General features: G+C 27.5%; 1 protein-coding gene across 1 annotated transcript in view; it reads left to right on the forward strand.

Annotated features, from left to right (window-relative positions):
- Positions 1-13,875, forward strand: part of nmdyn-D7 (nucleoside diphosphate kinase homolog 7) — a 57,824-nt gene that overhangs the window by 12,071 nt on the left and 31,878 nt on the right. Inside the window, exons 4-5 of the mRNA XM_075354872.1 lie at positions 2,449-2,610; positions 4,296-4,503. Coding sequence (XP_075210987.1) covers positions 2,449-2,610; positions 4,296-4,503 — 370 coding nt within the window. The remainder of the gene's footprint in view (positions 1-2,448; positions 2,611-4,295; positions 4,504-13,875) is intronic.

Genomic DNA, 13,875 nt, shown 5'->3' on the forward strand with positions numbered 1-13,875 from the left:
CTGGAAATAAATGATGTAAGAAGAACGGTCTGTAAATGTGTTTTTAGACAGCATTAGGGAAACTAAGTGCTTCATAGAATTAGCAGTGCAAAATTTAATTTTCCAGTAGTAATTCTGGAATACCAGTGTCAGACAATAGAGGAAGAGAACAACCTAAGAACAAATGGACTAAACTGTTCGGGATGATGTTAAAAATTAATAATTGACAGTTATTACAGTAGCATCAAACAAACATTAAAAACTAAATTATATAGACCAAAGCAACATGTAATGGCTTGTCGTGATAAAAAGTTATGAATGTGAAGCTAAAAGTAGATGATGATATAATATTGTGAATTTGTATTAAAATTAAAAAAAAATGCTGATATAAAAGAAACCTATGAAATTAGAAATAGATAAATTGAGATTATATTACAAATAATAATCCTAAATTAAAAGTTAACTAATGTTAGGTTGGATGAGCCACAGAGTAGTCCTAAATTTGCACAATGGATTGGATTTGCATGTCCGAACTGTGTTTAATTCATATGTCTGCACATTTAAAATAGAATGATATTACACAATAACAGAATAATCATGTCATTGATTATTATTAATGTTGATATTACCATAGTATTATTAATTTAAACTTAATTATGTTGAAAGTTTTGGGTTTACATTGTTTTATAAAGCTGATAAAAAATATTTAATACAGTAAATAATATCTTCTAATAACTGTAGCTGATTTTGTAATAGCTACTGGCCCATTACTTTTATTTTTAATTGCCCTGATGTTATTATTCTACATGTCAGATTAAACAAAAATTGCTTTGTTTAATCTATGTGCATTGCTTATGATTTTTCTTTTTCACAAATTTGGGATTGGTTGTAGGCAATAACCATAAGTAAAAAAAAAAAAAGAAAAAAATAGTACAAGCTGATTATATGTGTTTTGCAACAGAAAGTAATTAACATCATCATAATAGAATTGTGTGCTTAACAATATATTATTTCAGTTTGTATCATAGGAATTATGATATTTTTTAAATTGATTTAATGTGTAAGCTTTGAATTTAATTAATCATATTAAATTATTTACTTAGTGAAAATCATAATAAAAATTATACACTTAAAGCCGGACATAAATAAAATATTATGATTTCATAGATTATTGTGTGCATCTTAGTTAATAATATTGTCTGTGGAACTAAGAAAAGACCAAGTTCCACGGCTGTTTTTGTTCCTTACGTAGAACAGTAAGGCGAGTAGTTAATATTATTAGAACTTTAGCATAAGTCTAGTAAAATATTTGAGTTGTTATACATGAAAGACAAAAACTTATTCCATTTCTGTGTTATCTTTAATCCACATTTGCATCTGATGGTGTTAATGGAACAACATGAAGGCTAAAATATTCATTTTGAGCTAAATTTTCAGGTTACTTTGTGATGTGCTATTTTGTTTGTAAATTGTTATTTATGAACTTTTTTCAGTATTTCTTTGGATTTCATGTAAAATTATGATAGAAAGTCATTATTTTGTCTTTATGATACTGATTATCATATTAACATATCACTTCATTTGTGCTGTTATTTTGTTTTGTTCATATGATATAAAGAATGAATAGAATTTGTGGAATGAACTTATTTTAATCCTGAGTGAAATCTTTAGTACCTCTGTAATGTCTTGTCTAAAATATTTCAACAAGTAAGAGAGGCATGTTAAAATTGACAAATTTTCTTTATACTTAGAAATAAAATAAAATACCCATACTCACTTAAATTATCCTTTCTTTTTTTAATAAGTATATTTCTATAATCTCTTTTACTTTAAAATTATTTGAATATAATTGATTATATAATTAGTAACATTGAATTATATTTTTGGTAATGTTACAAAAGTATAAATCATTGTATTGTACTACATTATTTTTTGTGTATTATTATATTTGTATATATAAATTAAAAGACCACTACAATGATACATAATGTGGTATTTACTCCACAGTAGTTAAACATGAAGCTAACCAAATACAATTGTTTTAATTATAAAAATGTGATATGTTATTATACTAAATGTAGAACTGAATAAACAGTGTTATGTGGGATCTTCATGAAGAAACAGAAGTAATTTTAGTTTTTCTTGTACTTGTAAAAACAAAGTAAAAATATAAAAAATACATTCAAATAAACATAGGCCCAAAAAAGTTTTATTTTCAGTTTTCAGCTACAAAGAATTTTCTCTGATGTACAAAATTAGTGGATTTATTTGTATTTAATGACCAATTTTGCTTTCTATGTCCCAAGAATTTTCATTTTGCTTGACATAGTTGCAAGCATCATACTTTATATAAGGTATAATTTTGAAAAATAAGCTAATTACTAAAAAATTTAATTTTTTTTTTACTTGATGTTTATTTTATTTATCTGATTATCAAATTAATAAAATTGTTCATTATTGTTACTTTAGAACATTTGCGCTGATTAAACCTGATGGTATTGATCGAATAGGAACAATACTAAGATTGATATGCAATAATGGTTTCAAGATATCCAAACTAAAAATGGCAAAGGTTACAAAGGATCAAGCAATGAAATTTTATGGAGACCGCATTGGTCAATCAATTTTACCGTAAGTTTTAACTGTTATAATGAGAAAACTATACATTTTTATTTTATTTTTGTTACACGCATTATTTTTCTGGTTTCTCAGTCAGTTGATTAGTTTGATGCTGTTGATGCTGTTCTCCATTCCTTTCTATTCTTTGTTACACCTTAATCCCAACATATTTACTACATTAAAAATTCTTCTATATGTAGTTTATTATGATCTATCTTCCTTATCCTCCTTTCTGCCAGATTTCATTACCTTTCTTTTACTTAAATTTATTTCTAAACAGAATTTCTCTTCTAGGAAATAAATCTGACATTTAAAATTTCTTCAAACTCATTTGTAATTTTTGCCAAAAGAGAATTGTTGGTGAAATTCAACATCTTTAATTTTTTCTTTGGATAGTTACTCAAATTTCATAATTTTTCTTCCTGTATTGTTTCCTCTTCATTCTACTTGAAAAGCAGCTAGGATAGACTACATCCATGTCTTAATCCTTTCTGAATCAGAGCTTGCCTTCCTTCATCTTATACTCTTATCGCTGCTACCTAATTTTGTACAGATTGTACATGAAATCAGAAAGAAATCTCATGCTAACAGAAACATTTTTTTCAATGAACAACTATTATCCACAAAATTATCAATATTTAATTTGTGTGCATTACACGCAAATTCATATTGTTCTAGCAAACAATATGAAAAACACCTTCTATTAGGGTGTTATTCAAACTAATTCAAAACAGCTAATGTAATTTGGGAAAATGTTGGCTGAAAATGGATTGCCACACCAAATTAGGTCAATAATGGGATCACAAAATTAGGCCCGTATTAATGCTAGGAAAAATTGCATTAATTTACTTTGAAATGCGACATTACATCTTCTGTTACACCATAATGTAAATATTTATAACAGTTAATCAGTAAAAATTGTTTATATAATTAATAATACACTTTACCTAATCACTAATCCTTTACCTTTAATCACTAATATTACAAGAAAAAGAAAAAAGTAGTAATAAAATATTCTTTTACTTTAAGTTCATGAGAAGATTGAGATAAAAAAAGACACCTTTTTCTATGAGGCTGAATTATTGCCTTATTTTGAAATTAAATTACATGAAATAAAGTCAATTCTAACTAATCTTGGTATATTATTAAAAAAACATTCTAAGATATTATCTTAGAGAAATCATTATAAATCAGGTAGATTATATTTTTTGTCTTGCCAAATTTAGGCATTAAGTTCAGTTAAAATTAAAAATATTGTCTTAGTCATCATAAATATCAAGCATAGTTCCTAAATTATGACTGTGCTTGGTTCAGTTATAAATATGTAGTTCTGTAACTACACTCAATTTTTTGTTTAGAATTCTGTCGTAAAGTCATGTGAAATGTGAAGGCTCACATTTTAGTTTGCTTTATTGTTTTAGTAAAAAAAATATATATAATAACACTTAATAACACTTAAAAAGATAATATTAACACTTAATCTTGTTATATGTTGTATGTTTTTATTATATTTAAATAAAAAATCATTTACTTAATTAGAATGATTGAAAGTTGCCTCATTTAAATAAATTATTAAAATTATTCACTCAGATTAATTAAAAGAAAAGATATATATATATATATATATAAATGTAAAATATTTAAAAAAATTTATTTTAAGTTCTATGTAGTCAATTAATTTAATATTTTCTTTTAAGGTATCTCTTAGATCACATCACATCTGGGCCTGTATTAGCTATGCAAATAGTTGCAGAAAATGCAGTTAATAAGTGGCGAGAATTGTGTGGTTCATTTGACCCTGAAATAGCCAAAAAAGAATCACCTAATTCAATTAGAGCATGCTATGGGAAGTCTAAAATAGTAAATGTTGTACATGGTTCTGAAAGTATACAGGCTGCTAGTGAGGTATGTTATTATTATTCATTATTATTTGTATAATTTTTATTATTGTTAAGTTATATAACATAAAGATAGGATGTTTATTTTAATTAAATTTGTAGGAAATGTTAATGCACCATAATTGAATTCATAGAGATTAAAATAGGCTTATGCTGCTGAAGTTCAAGGAATTTTTTTATTTCTAAGTTTTATACCCTCACTAAAAGTACTAGAGAATCTAAGAAATGTCACATGAAGGGAAAATCGTGAAATTCTTCTCCCTGTGGAATTACTCAAGGTAGAAGGGAAAGTGAACCAGCAGAGGAAATGTAGTAACTGATAAAATCATCTGTGAGGGAAGCTGCAGAGAAAGGAATTGGTTTCTATGAAGTTGCCCAAGCATAGGAACCTTGGGTAACACAAAAAAATGAAGTAAGAAAAAAATATAAAAATAAAGAAAAAGAGTACAACTGAGCAATCTGTTGAAGATTGGATAACGAATTAAAGGAGAGACTAAAGTTAGGGAAAGGTGGCTGAAAGAAGAATGTAAAGATATAGAAGATTTAGAAAAGAAAAGGAAATATGATATGTTGTATAAGAAGGTAAAAAATGTCACATGGATAGAAGAAATTCTACTTATAAAATGAGAGAAATCGAGAAGAAAGATTGTAAAAGCATTTATGAAGAAGATGAGATAAAGAAATGATGGGAGGAATATAAAGAGGACCTGTATGTAGGGAGAAGAAAATTTGAAACATGGTAAGCTGAAATTGAAGAAGAAATTATGGTTGAGGAAAAAGCCCCAACAATTTTTGAAATTATTATACAAGCTATTAACCTGAAGAACAGGTAAACAACAAAGCAACAAGAGTATCTTTCAATAAAACTCTAAACATCTGGAAGTTGAAGGAGTTTATATAAAATATTTTCAACATAGAATACAATTTATGATACTGAAGTATGACCAGAAGATTTTCTTAAAACAATAATGATACAGATGCCTAAAAAGGTTGGAGAAAAATCTGAAGAACATATTAAGCTGATAGTTCTATGTTATCCAACAAAAATAATTCTGAGAGTTATGAATAGAAGGTTGTTTAAAAAAATGGAGGAGAATGCTGGGAAAGAACAGTTAGGATTCAGAAAAGGAAAAAGAAATTGATTGTGGAATTGATTAGAATGACCGGAGAGAGATGTTTTGAAAGAGGAAGATGATTGAGCTTGTGCTTATAAATATGGAAAAGGCATTCAGCAGAGTACAGTGGGAAAAGTTATTTCCCAATTCTGAAAGAAAAGAGAGTTGATAGGAGACTGATCAGAGAATTGTATATGAAGCAAAAAGCAGTTGTGAAAATAAATGAGAATCTCACAAATTGGTTAGAATTAGGTTAAAACTAATTACTAGTATTTTTGATGCTTGGAAGTTGAAGAATGCCAAGAATAACGGGTTGAAGTTTAGCATATTCTGTTATTAAAATTTATAAACCAGAATTTTTGGGTATAAACTGTGTAAAAATGCAGGCCCTGCATTACCTAAAAAATTTGGTACAGTATATTCTCAGATCCCTTTGCATAACACTAATTTATAGATCTTTTGCAGTTTTTACAGTGAGTTTGTCAAATTGTATTTCAAATCCTGATATATGATGTCAGTTAGGTTTTTGAGTGGTCTTAGCTTTGCTTAAACCTATCGACATCATTCATTCAATCAGTCAGTCTCTCTGTGCAAATTTACATTTATATTTGTGTTGAGCAACTACTTTAGTTCTCCCCTTAGGTACAGTTTTGACTACTCTCTTATTTTGTTGAAACGTTATTCATTGTTTTAAAATAGAATTATAGCTATTATTTACTGCTTTTTTGTTGTCTTTCTCCTTTCCTTTCTTTTTCCTTTTTCAAAAGCACTTTCATAGTATGTACTGCTTTATCATTTGAATAAGTAGATACTTAACTGATTAAAATTTTTTTTTTAATTATAGAAGAATTTATTTCTTTTTTGGTCACTAATTTAAAAGTAATCAAAGCTAGTGCTATTTATTGAATTAAAGCTAGTGGTAGTAGTTTCAGATTAATTGAAGGTAGTGGAATTAATTTAAATTATAAATAAAAAATTAAATTAAATTTTATTTTAATTTAATTGAAATTATTATTTTTAAATTATATATCCTAAAAGTAATATGTGCTATGCTGAAGAGTTGTTATAAGCTTATTTCATTTAATGTTGTTATTTTATCTGTTATATTTTAATGTTTGCATTTAATTTTATAAATGATTGGTAATTTGTATTTACATCGATTAATGATAATGACAATTTTGTTATTCTGTTCCTTATTTAGTTTAATATATTTATCTGTGTATTTTAATATTCTATTAGAACATTATTTTTATAGGATTTATTCTGTAATTTTTTTTAGGAAAGGGGGAAAATTTTTGACTATTTTTTTCAAGAAATTCTAAAGAGTGTGAGGGCTTTCAAAATTAAAATTTTAAATGTAATGGGTAACTTGTGAGATACATTTAAATTTTAGAATTTTTTAAAAGTTTTGAAAAAAAAATTTTGTTACTAGAGACCATTGTAGTGGGATGAGCAAAAAAAATGGTAGTGGTTCAAGGGCCTATTGTAGAAAATGTGGATGCAAAAAACTTTGATTAACTCCTTTTTCTCTTAGGTTAACTTTCACAGGTTGCAAGCTTTTGGTAATTGAGTGTATTGATTATTGTTGTTAGAAGTATAGGTTTTCTATAAATTCTCAATTTTAATTTGGTTTTTCTTTATTTTATTATCTATCAAATTTATCTTATTCTTATTTTTTTATTGCTAATGTTTGTCTGCAATGGTAGGAATTTTTAATCTGTAAAAAAATGTTTTAGACTTAAGAAAAATAGTAAAACCAATCACAAATTTTAGAAACATTTGTACTAATTTTGTTAAAAGGAAATTAAACGATTTAAAATAAATCTATTGATACTTAAAATTATTAACTTAATTTAATTGGAATTAACTTAATTAGAAATATTAACTCTAATTTAGAAGGTAAACCTTACAAAAGGCTGCAGCTTTGTCACATTCATATTTTATGATATACATTTTCTTTTATGAGGGGTACAATCCCTTTCCCCTTAGAATGGGAGACGTTATTTTGAACCACACTATTTTAATTATCTAGAAATATTCTAAGAATTTTTTAAGCATACACAAACTGAACAGTTAATTTAGGATGTGGGTTTGTTTTAATGGAAATTTAATACTTAATAATTGTCCTATTAGGAATTCTACATACTCTACTTATGTTAAGTAAAATTAATGTAAGGAGTTTAAAACAAGTCAAAAACTTTGAAAAGTAATTTTGAGTTATTTAAAGATTAGAATAGCTGCTTGTAACCTGAACTAAATAGAAAACTAGCATATAAGCTAGGATATGGCGACACTCACATATTTCTTGGTCAAAACAGGGATCAAGCTCATCTCATGATCCTATCAATAAATTATTCAGCAAAAATGGATTGCCATTCATAATAGTGTGACACATGGTGTAGAGATATTACAGTGATACAGTTATGGTGCAGGCAGTAATACCTTTGTCTTACACATACCTTTGTCTTACACATACCTTTGTCACATACATGTGAAGTAGATAGAATACAAATACAAATATGTAGTCATCATTCAAGTTATTTGTGATAAACACCTTAAAACATAAAATGTTGTAGTTTTGAAATACTAGGCACGGTTCAGAAGTAAGCGCCTATATGCAACAAAATGAGAGCTATTAAAAAAAATAAAAAATTTATTAATGTTTCAAATACTTACATATTTACTTGACTTTTTTACATAATCACCATTTTATTCGAAAACACTTTTGATGTCATGAAACAAGTTTTATCAAACCCTCCTGGTTTTGTAGCCACTTTTACATCGACATTTTCAACTCTTCACTTTCCTTGAATCAATAAGATGCAAAATAGTTTTTGAGGTGTAGAAATAGATGGTAGTCACTGGGCTGAAGTAGAATGATCTAAAATCTCCCAGCCAAAGTTTTGAATTATTTCTGTTATGCATACAGCTGTGTGTGGATGTGTGTTATTGTGAGGAAAAACAATTCCTGATCTTAGCATTCTCCATCATTGGTTATGAATGGCATGTTTCAGTTTAGGAAGTGTTTCACAGTAGACTTGTGATCACAAGTCCCTTCCATCACATCACAAGGTTACTTGAGCACAATCAAAAACTCACCCTTTGATCCCAGAATACAGCTAACATGATTTTCCTTTGAGACTAGGCTTGTGTGAATTTTTTCATTTTAGGTGAACCAGTGATACCGTTGCATGAGTTATTTCTTCTCAGCATTGATGTAAGAAATTTACATTTTCTCAATAGTGACAATATAAGAAAAACATTTGTCTCCCTTATGGTTAAAGCGATCAAAAAGCATGTGCAGGTGTTAGGTGTTTCTCTGATATTTGTGAGCACTTGTGAAGATTTTTGGCACTCATTGTGAGTTTACGTTAGCCTAATGACATTCACGATTCTCAACAATGTTATCTCTGAAACTTATTCTAGAGAAAGGTTGCTAACAATTTGCGATTATTGTAAAGTGACAATTTTTCTCACTTTTGCATTCACATGTTCAACAAGATTGTCAGCCCGGACACTATGCCTGCCACTTTTCTGTTGTGAATATTTGAACGGCCTTCCTTAAACTCACGATACCATTGCATGCCCACATGTTTCAATTGATGATGAATTTCAGCAGCATTATGTCCTCTTACATTTAGAAATGTAATCATTGATTGCACTTTTCATCTGTTGGGATTTGTTTTTACCACACTCATTTTAACACTTTGTCTCATAAAGGCAAATAACAGTGAACTGACGGCAGTGTGGCAGTTTCATGCCCAACAGACCACGTAAAGCTAGTGCGGATGTGGGATCCAATCAGTATTGTCAATTGCTACTTATAACTCATCAGCCCTTACTTTTGAACTAAACCTCGTATTTTATGGAATTGTAATTTACTCTTACATGTTTTTATAATTACTTAATCCAAAATAGAATTCTTTGGTTTCCTATCTTTGTACCACGTAAAATTGTTTTACATAACTAATTATTTTTCATGCCAGCTAATTTAATGTTATTTTTTTGTGATTAAAATGGGATAATTTGCAATAATTATCTTTTCAGTATAATTTATCTTCCCTGGACATTTAATAGTGCGTATTTTCCAACTTACTTGTTATTTCTTGTGTGTAGCATGATTAATTTTTGTTGACTGAATCTTTTAATTTTCTGCATTATTCATTCTTTTTCATTTTCTTATCAACCATTGTATGTGTTTGACATTTAGAAGTGGTGGGAGATCTGGAAATTATTTTTGGTTGTAATCAATCATTAAAGCTCAGTTGCACTTAGTACTTGAAGAAAGTGACATTGGCTCCCCTCCATCAGTGAGTGTATCTAACAAGTGTAACAATGAACAGTTTATCATTATTTTTCCTTTAATGTGTCTTGTGGTTAGTGAGTTTATTGTTATTAAATATCATTTACTTTGTAAATCAATTATCGTATCATTTTCATACCGGTCCAAGGGATTATTGCAGTCCTAGAATTTATCCTTATTCAGACCACTGTTTGCAAATTAACATAAATTTTCTATCAACATGGTATCATCCTATCTAACATTAAACGCATCAGTATTTCAGTAATATTCACTAAATTGTATAAATTGTATAAAAGCATTTTATTTTTTTGCATCCTTAACAATTTTTCATTTTCTTTCATTTTTGATTATAAAAGTATGCATTTATTCTTTGGAGGTTATAAAAAAACCCAAATTACATCAATCTGCATCACACTTCTGGTTGTATAAGTTCAATACACAGCCACAAGGTCTCTATTATATGAGGTTTCCAGTAATTTTGTATGGCACCGAGTTCAGTAACAATAAGCTGGTCAAGAATGTGGTATAAGAACAGCTCAGACACCAAGGTGGACAATTCTTTACTACTGGAATAATAAAACTTATAGAAAGATTGGACAAGTATCTAAATATAGCCTAGGATTATCCTGAAAAGTAGTGTTTCATTGTCAATGAACCAGTTAATAATTTTTCTACATTTATCTCATTGATTATTGAATGACCCTTGTAAAAATGTGTAGGTCTGTGAAAATTACAGATATTGTTGAGAGGAAATAGATTTAACACTGGAGTTATGGTGTTAAAATTGTACATTGATATTGTACTAAGCTCTCTTATCTGTTTGGTTCCCATCAGACATTTTCTACATAGTTTATCAAGCCATTGAATTGCTGTTAAACTGAATTATCATCAATGTTAAATGGACAGTACTAATTACTATTTCAGAATTCCACTATGGTCACTAGAAATTATTGGTAGAATATTGCACTGCATTGCTAGCAGTATTAACCATTATACTGTCTTTTACAGATACTAAAAATATTCTTTTTTCATTGATAAAAACATGGTTATATGCTAGTTGCTGTTAAATTTTTTTTTTAATTAAAGGAAAATAGCCTTTTTATATTCATTGTGTCTTTAAAAACTAAATGTTATTTGAAAAAAAACCATTAACACACAATTTCTTAAAATTAAAAAAAAAGAAATTGTAACCTTCTGTCTTTTTTGAATTTTTATATTGAACTAATATTTCCAGGATATGGATCTATATTTTGTAAGATTTTTCGTTTTCTCAAAGGTTGTCAATTTCCATAACATAACAGCATTTTAATAGAAAAGTATAAAGATATCGGAAATTCTAACTATAGAAAGAGTTAAAATGAAAATCTCCATACCACAAAAACATGTTTGTATCAACATTATAATATTATGAATTATATTCAATTCAGATATTTTAAGACATTTACTAATTTTTTATTTTTTTTTGTATTTAAACAATTTTGATGTTTTAATCTGATGAAATATTAAATGTATTGTAATTTAAAACTATATATATGTAGATAACTTAAAACTACATCAAATTTTTTATGTACCATCTACAGCTGGATTCCAGTTTTTCATCTTTTTTTTAAAATAATGAAGGGCAGATGATGAAAAAACAACTGTACAGCAATTGAGATTAAATTCAGCAATAGTTTAATTTGGTATTATTCTCAGCAGTTTTTAGCTGTTACAGTTTATTTATTCACTGATAAGTAATATACGGCTTTATTTATTACACAAGAAAAACCAATAATACTACCAATTAAAATGAACTTCTACTCTTAATTTGTGATATTTTTGTTTTGTTGTTTTTAAAACTATTCTTTGCTTGTTTAAATGTAACCTTTAAATTTAAGAGTTTATTTTATTTCTGGATGATGCTGCTTAAAATTGTTGCAGTTACAGTTTGGCAGTTTGTATTGTCTTGCCTATGGTCAGTCATTTTTGTGACATTTTCATTAATTAAACTGTAATCTCCAGAGCACTCTTAGCATAAAATTCTATTAAAATATAATTACATCTATAATTGAATTTAAACCTGAAACCTGCACAGAAACAAAAACAGCTGTCCTAATAGTTGTGCCAGAAGCATGATTTTCCAATGTAGTTAGATTGTTGTTGTCTCAAAGGAATATAATTTCAAAAGAGCATTTTAATGAGTAACAAAAAATGTTTTAAAAAATATAGCAGTTGAGAAAATGTGAATAATAAAGACATTAAAACTTATTAGATCAGTGTTTAATCCCTTTGAAACAAATTTAGTTAAAGGTATGTAGGGAATCATTTAAGAGGAGGATACTGTGCTCTAATTTTTTCTTTTACGTTACTTGTATTTGCAGTATTTAATTTTTTCTACACCCATTAGAATTTAGTATAGTATTAGTATTAATTATTGAGATTATGTAAGACAGTTTTAAAATTTTATGTTAAATTCACATTAAAGGAAAAAAGGAAAAGCTTGTTGAACCTGGAGGTTGGATAGTAAAAAGAGGGAGTGGTAAAAAGATGAGAAGGGGGTTATTCAATGACAATCTAGTGCAATGTTTAAAAGAGCCAAGTAGAGAGTACTTAAGTTATTTTAAGTCTAATAAAGCCTTTTTAAGTGTTAAGTACATAGAACAGTGTTTTTCATTAGTTTTTAAGTACCTAAATTATTTAAAATTGGTTTATATTTGATTCATTTTAAGATAAGAAATTTTGAATTGATAGTATTAAACAATTGGTATTATTTTAATAAAAAAATTACTGATTTCTTTAAAAGTAATATTATTCTTATGTATTATTATTTTTGGAAGTAAAATATTTCACCAATTCAAAAGTTTGAGTAAATTATCATATTAAAAAAATGATATTAAATAAAAAAAAAAATTAAATGATTTAATTAATGTATTAACAAAAAATGAATAAACTTATTATTCACCAGTGCTTGCTTTATGAGAATTAAGTTAAGTGACAATTTAATCTCTTATTCAATAACTTTCTAATTGTTAATTAAATTATTAGGTACAGCAATTATATTAGGAATATTGACTATAATCTACGAAATGTGTGCTGTACATTTAGTAGTAATAATTTCTGCAAGTTATGGGTCAGGTCAAACTGATCATATAATAATTAACTTGTTTTTCTCATGATTTAACTACAACAAACCTTTAAATTAGTATGATTTTTTCATCATATGTTAGTAAAGTATATCCTTTCATTACCGCCTATTCAGTTATACAAATTGGCTGCTTAAATTTTTCTTCAGAGGAATTAATTACATAGTTCTCTTTAAATAATTAATTATTGGATGATTCTTTTTTCAAAGATTATGATTGTTATATACTATAGTGACTGTTGAATTCCTTGTGTTTTTATCTTAAGAGAGTTTTGAAAACTGTGATGAAAGTAAAGCTTTTGAATGTATTTCACATGAGATTATTGTATGTAGATTTAACAGTGGAGTTTAAAGGAAAACTCATTCCATCTTATTACCTCTTATTTTCAAATTGGAATGCGATAATAGTTCTGGAAAGCAAACATTCTAAAAAGCAAGGTATAAAAGTAGGTGCCTGAGATCTGTTCTGGAATTTACTACTTTTTGTTGTAGTTTATAATCTGCTTAATGAACCTCCTTGTTTCACCATACTAGTATGCTGAAAATGTCTCCCTCATTGTTTCTGAAAAGGATCTCTGTGCATTTGTTGTCAATTCTTATGTTGATTTACATTGCATCTACTTGTTTTTGGTCATGAGGGTAAAACTCTTAATAGCAACAAACTGAATAGTTTACATTTAGTCTGAAAGGTACCAAACTGCTGTGGGAGTACACTTGGTTTTAGTTTCGGTGCAAAACTAAACTGGAAATCTCAGTTGCAGTAGTTTTATAGAAAACAGTTATTATTTTAATAAGAAAATGTGTCTTTGTGAGATCCTCTTTACAGTAACTTAGGTGACC

The sequence above is a fragment of the Lycorma delicatula genome, chromosome 1 (genome assembly GCF_047948215.1).
Source record: "Lycorma delicatula isolate Av1 chromosome 1, ASM4794821v1, whole genome shotgun sequence".
NCBI lineage: Eukaryota > Metazoa > Arthropoda > Insecta > Hemiptera > Fulgoridae > Lycorma > Lycorma delicatula.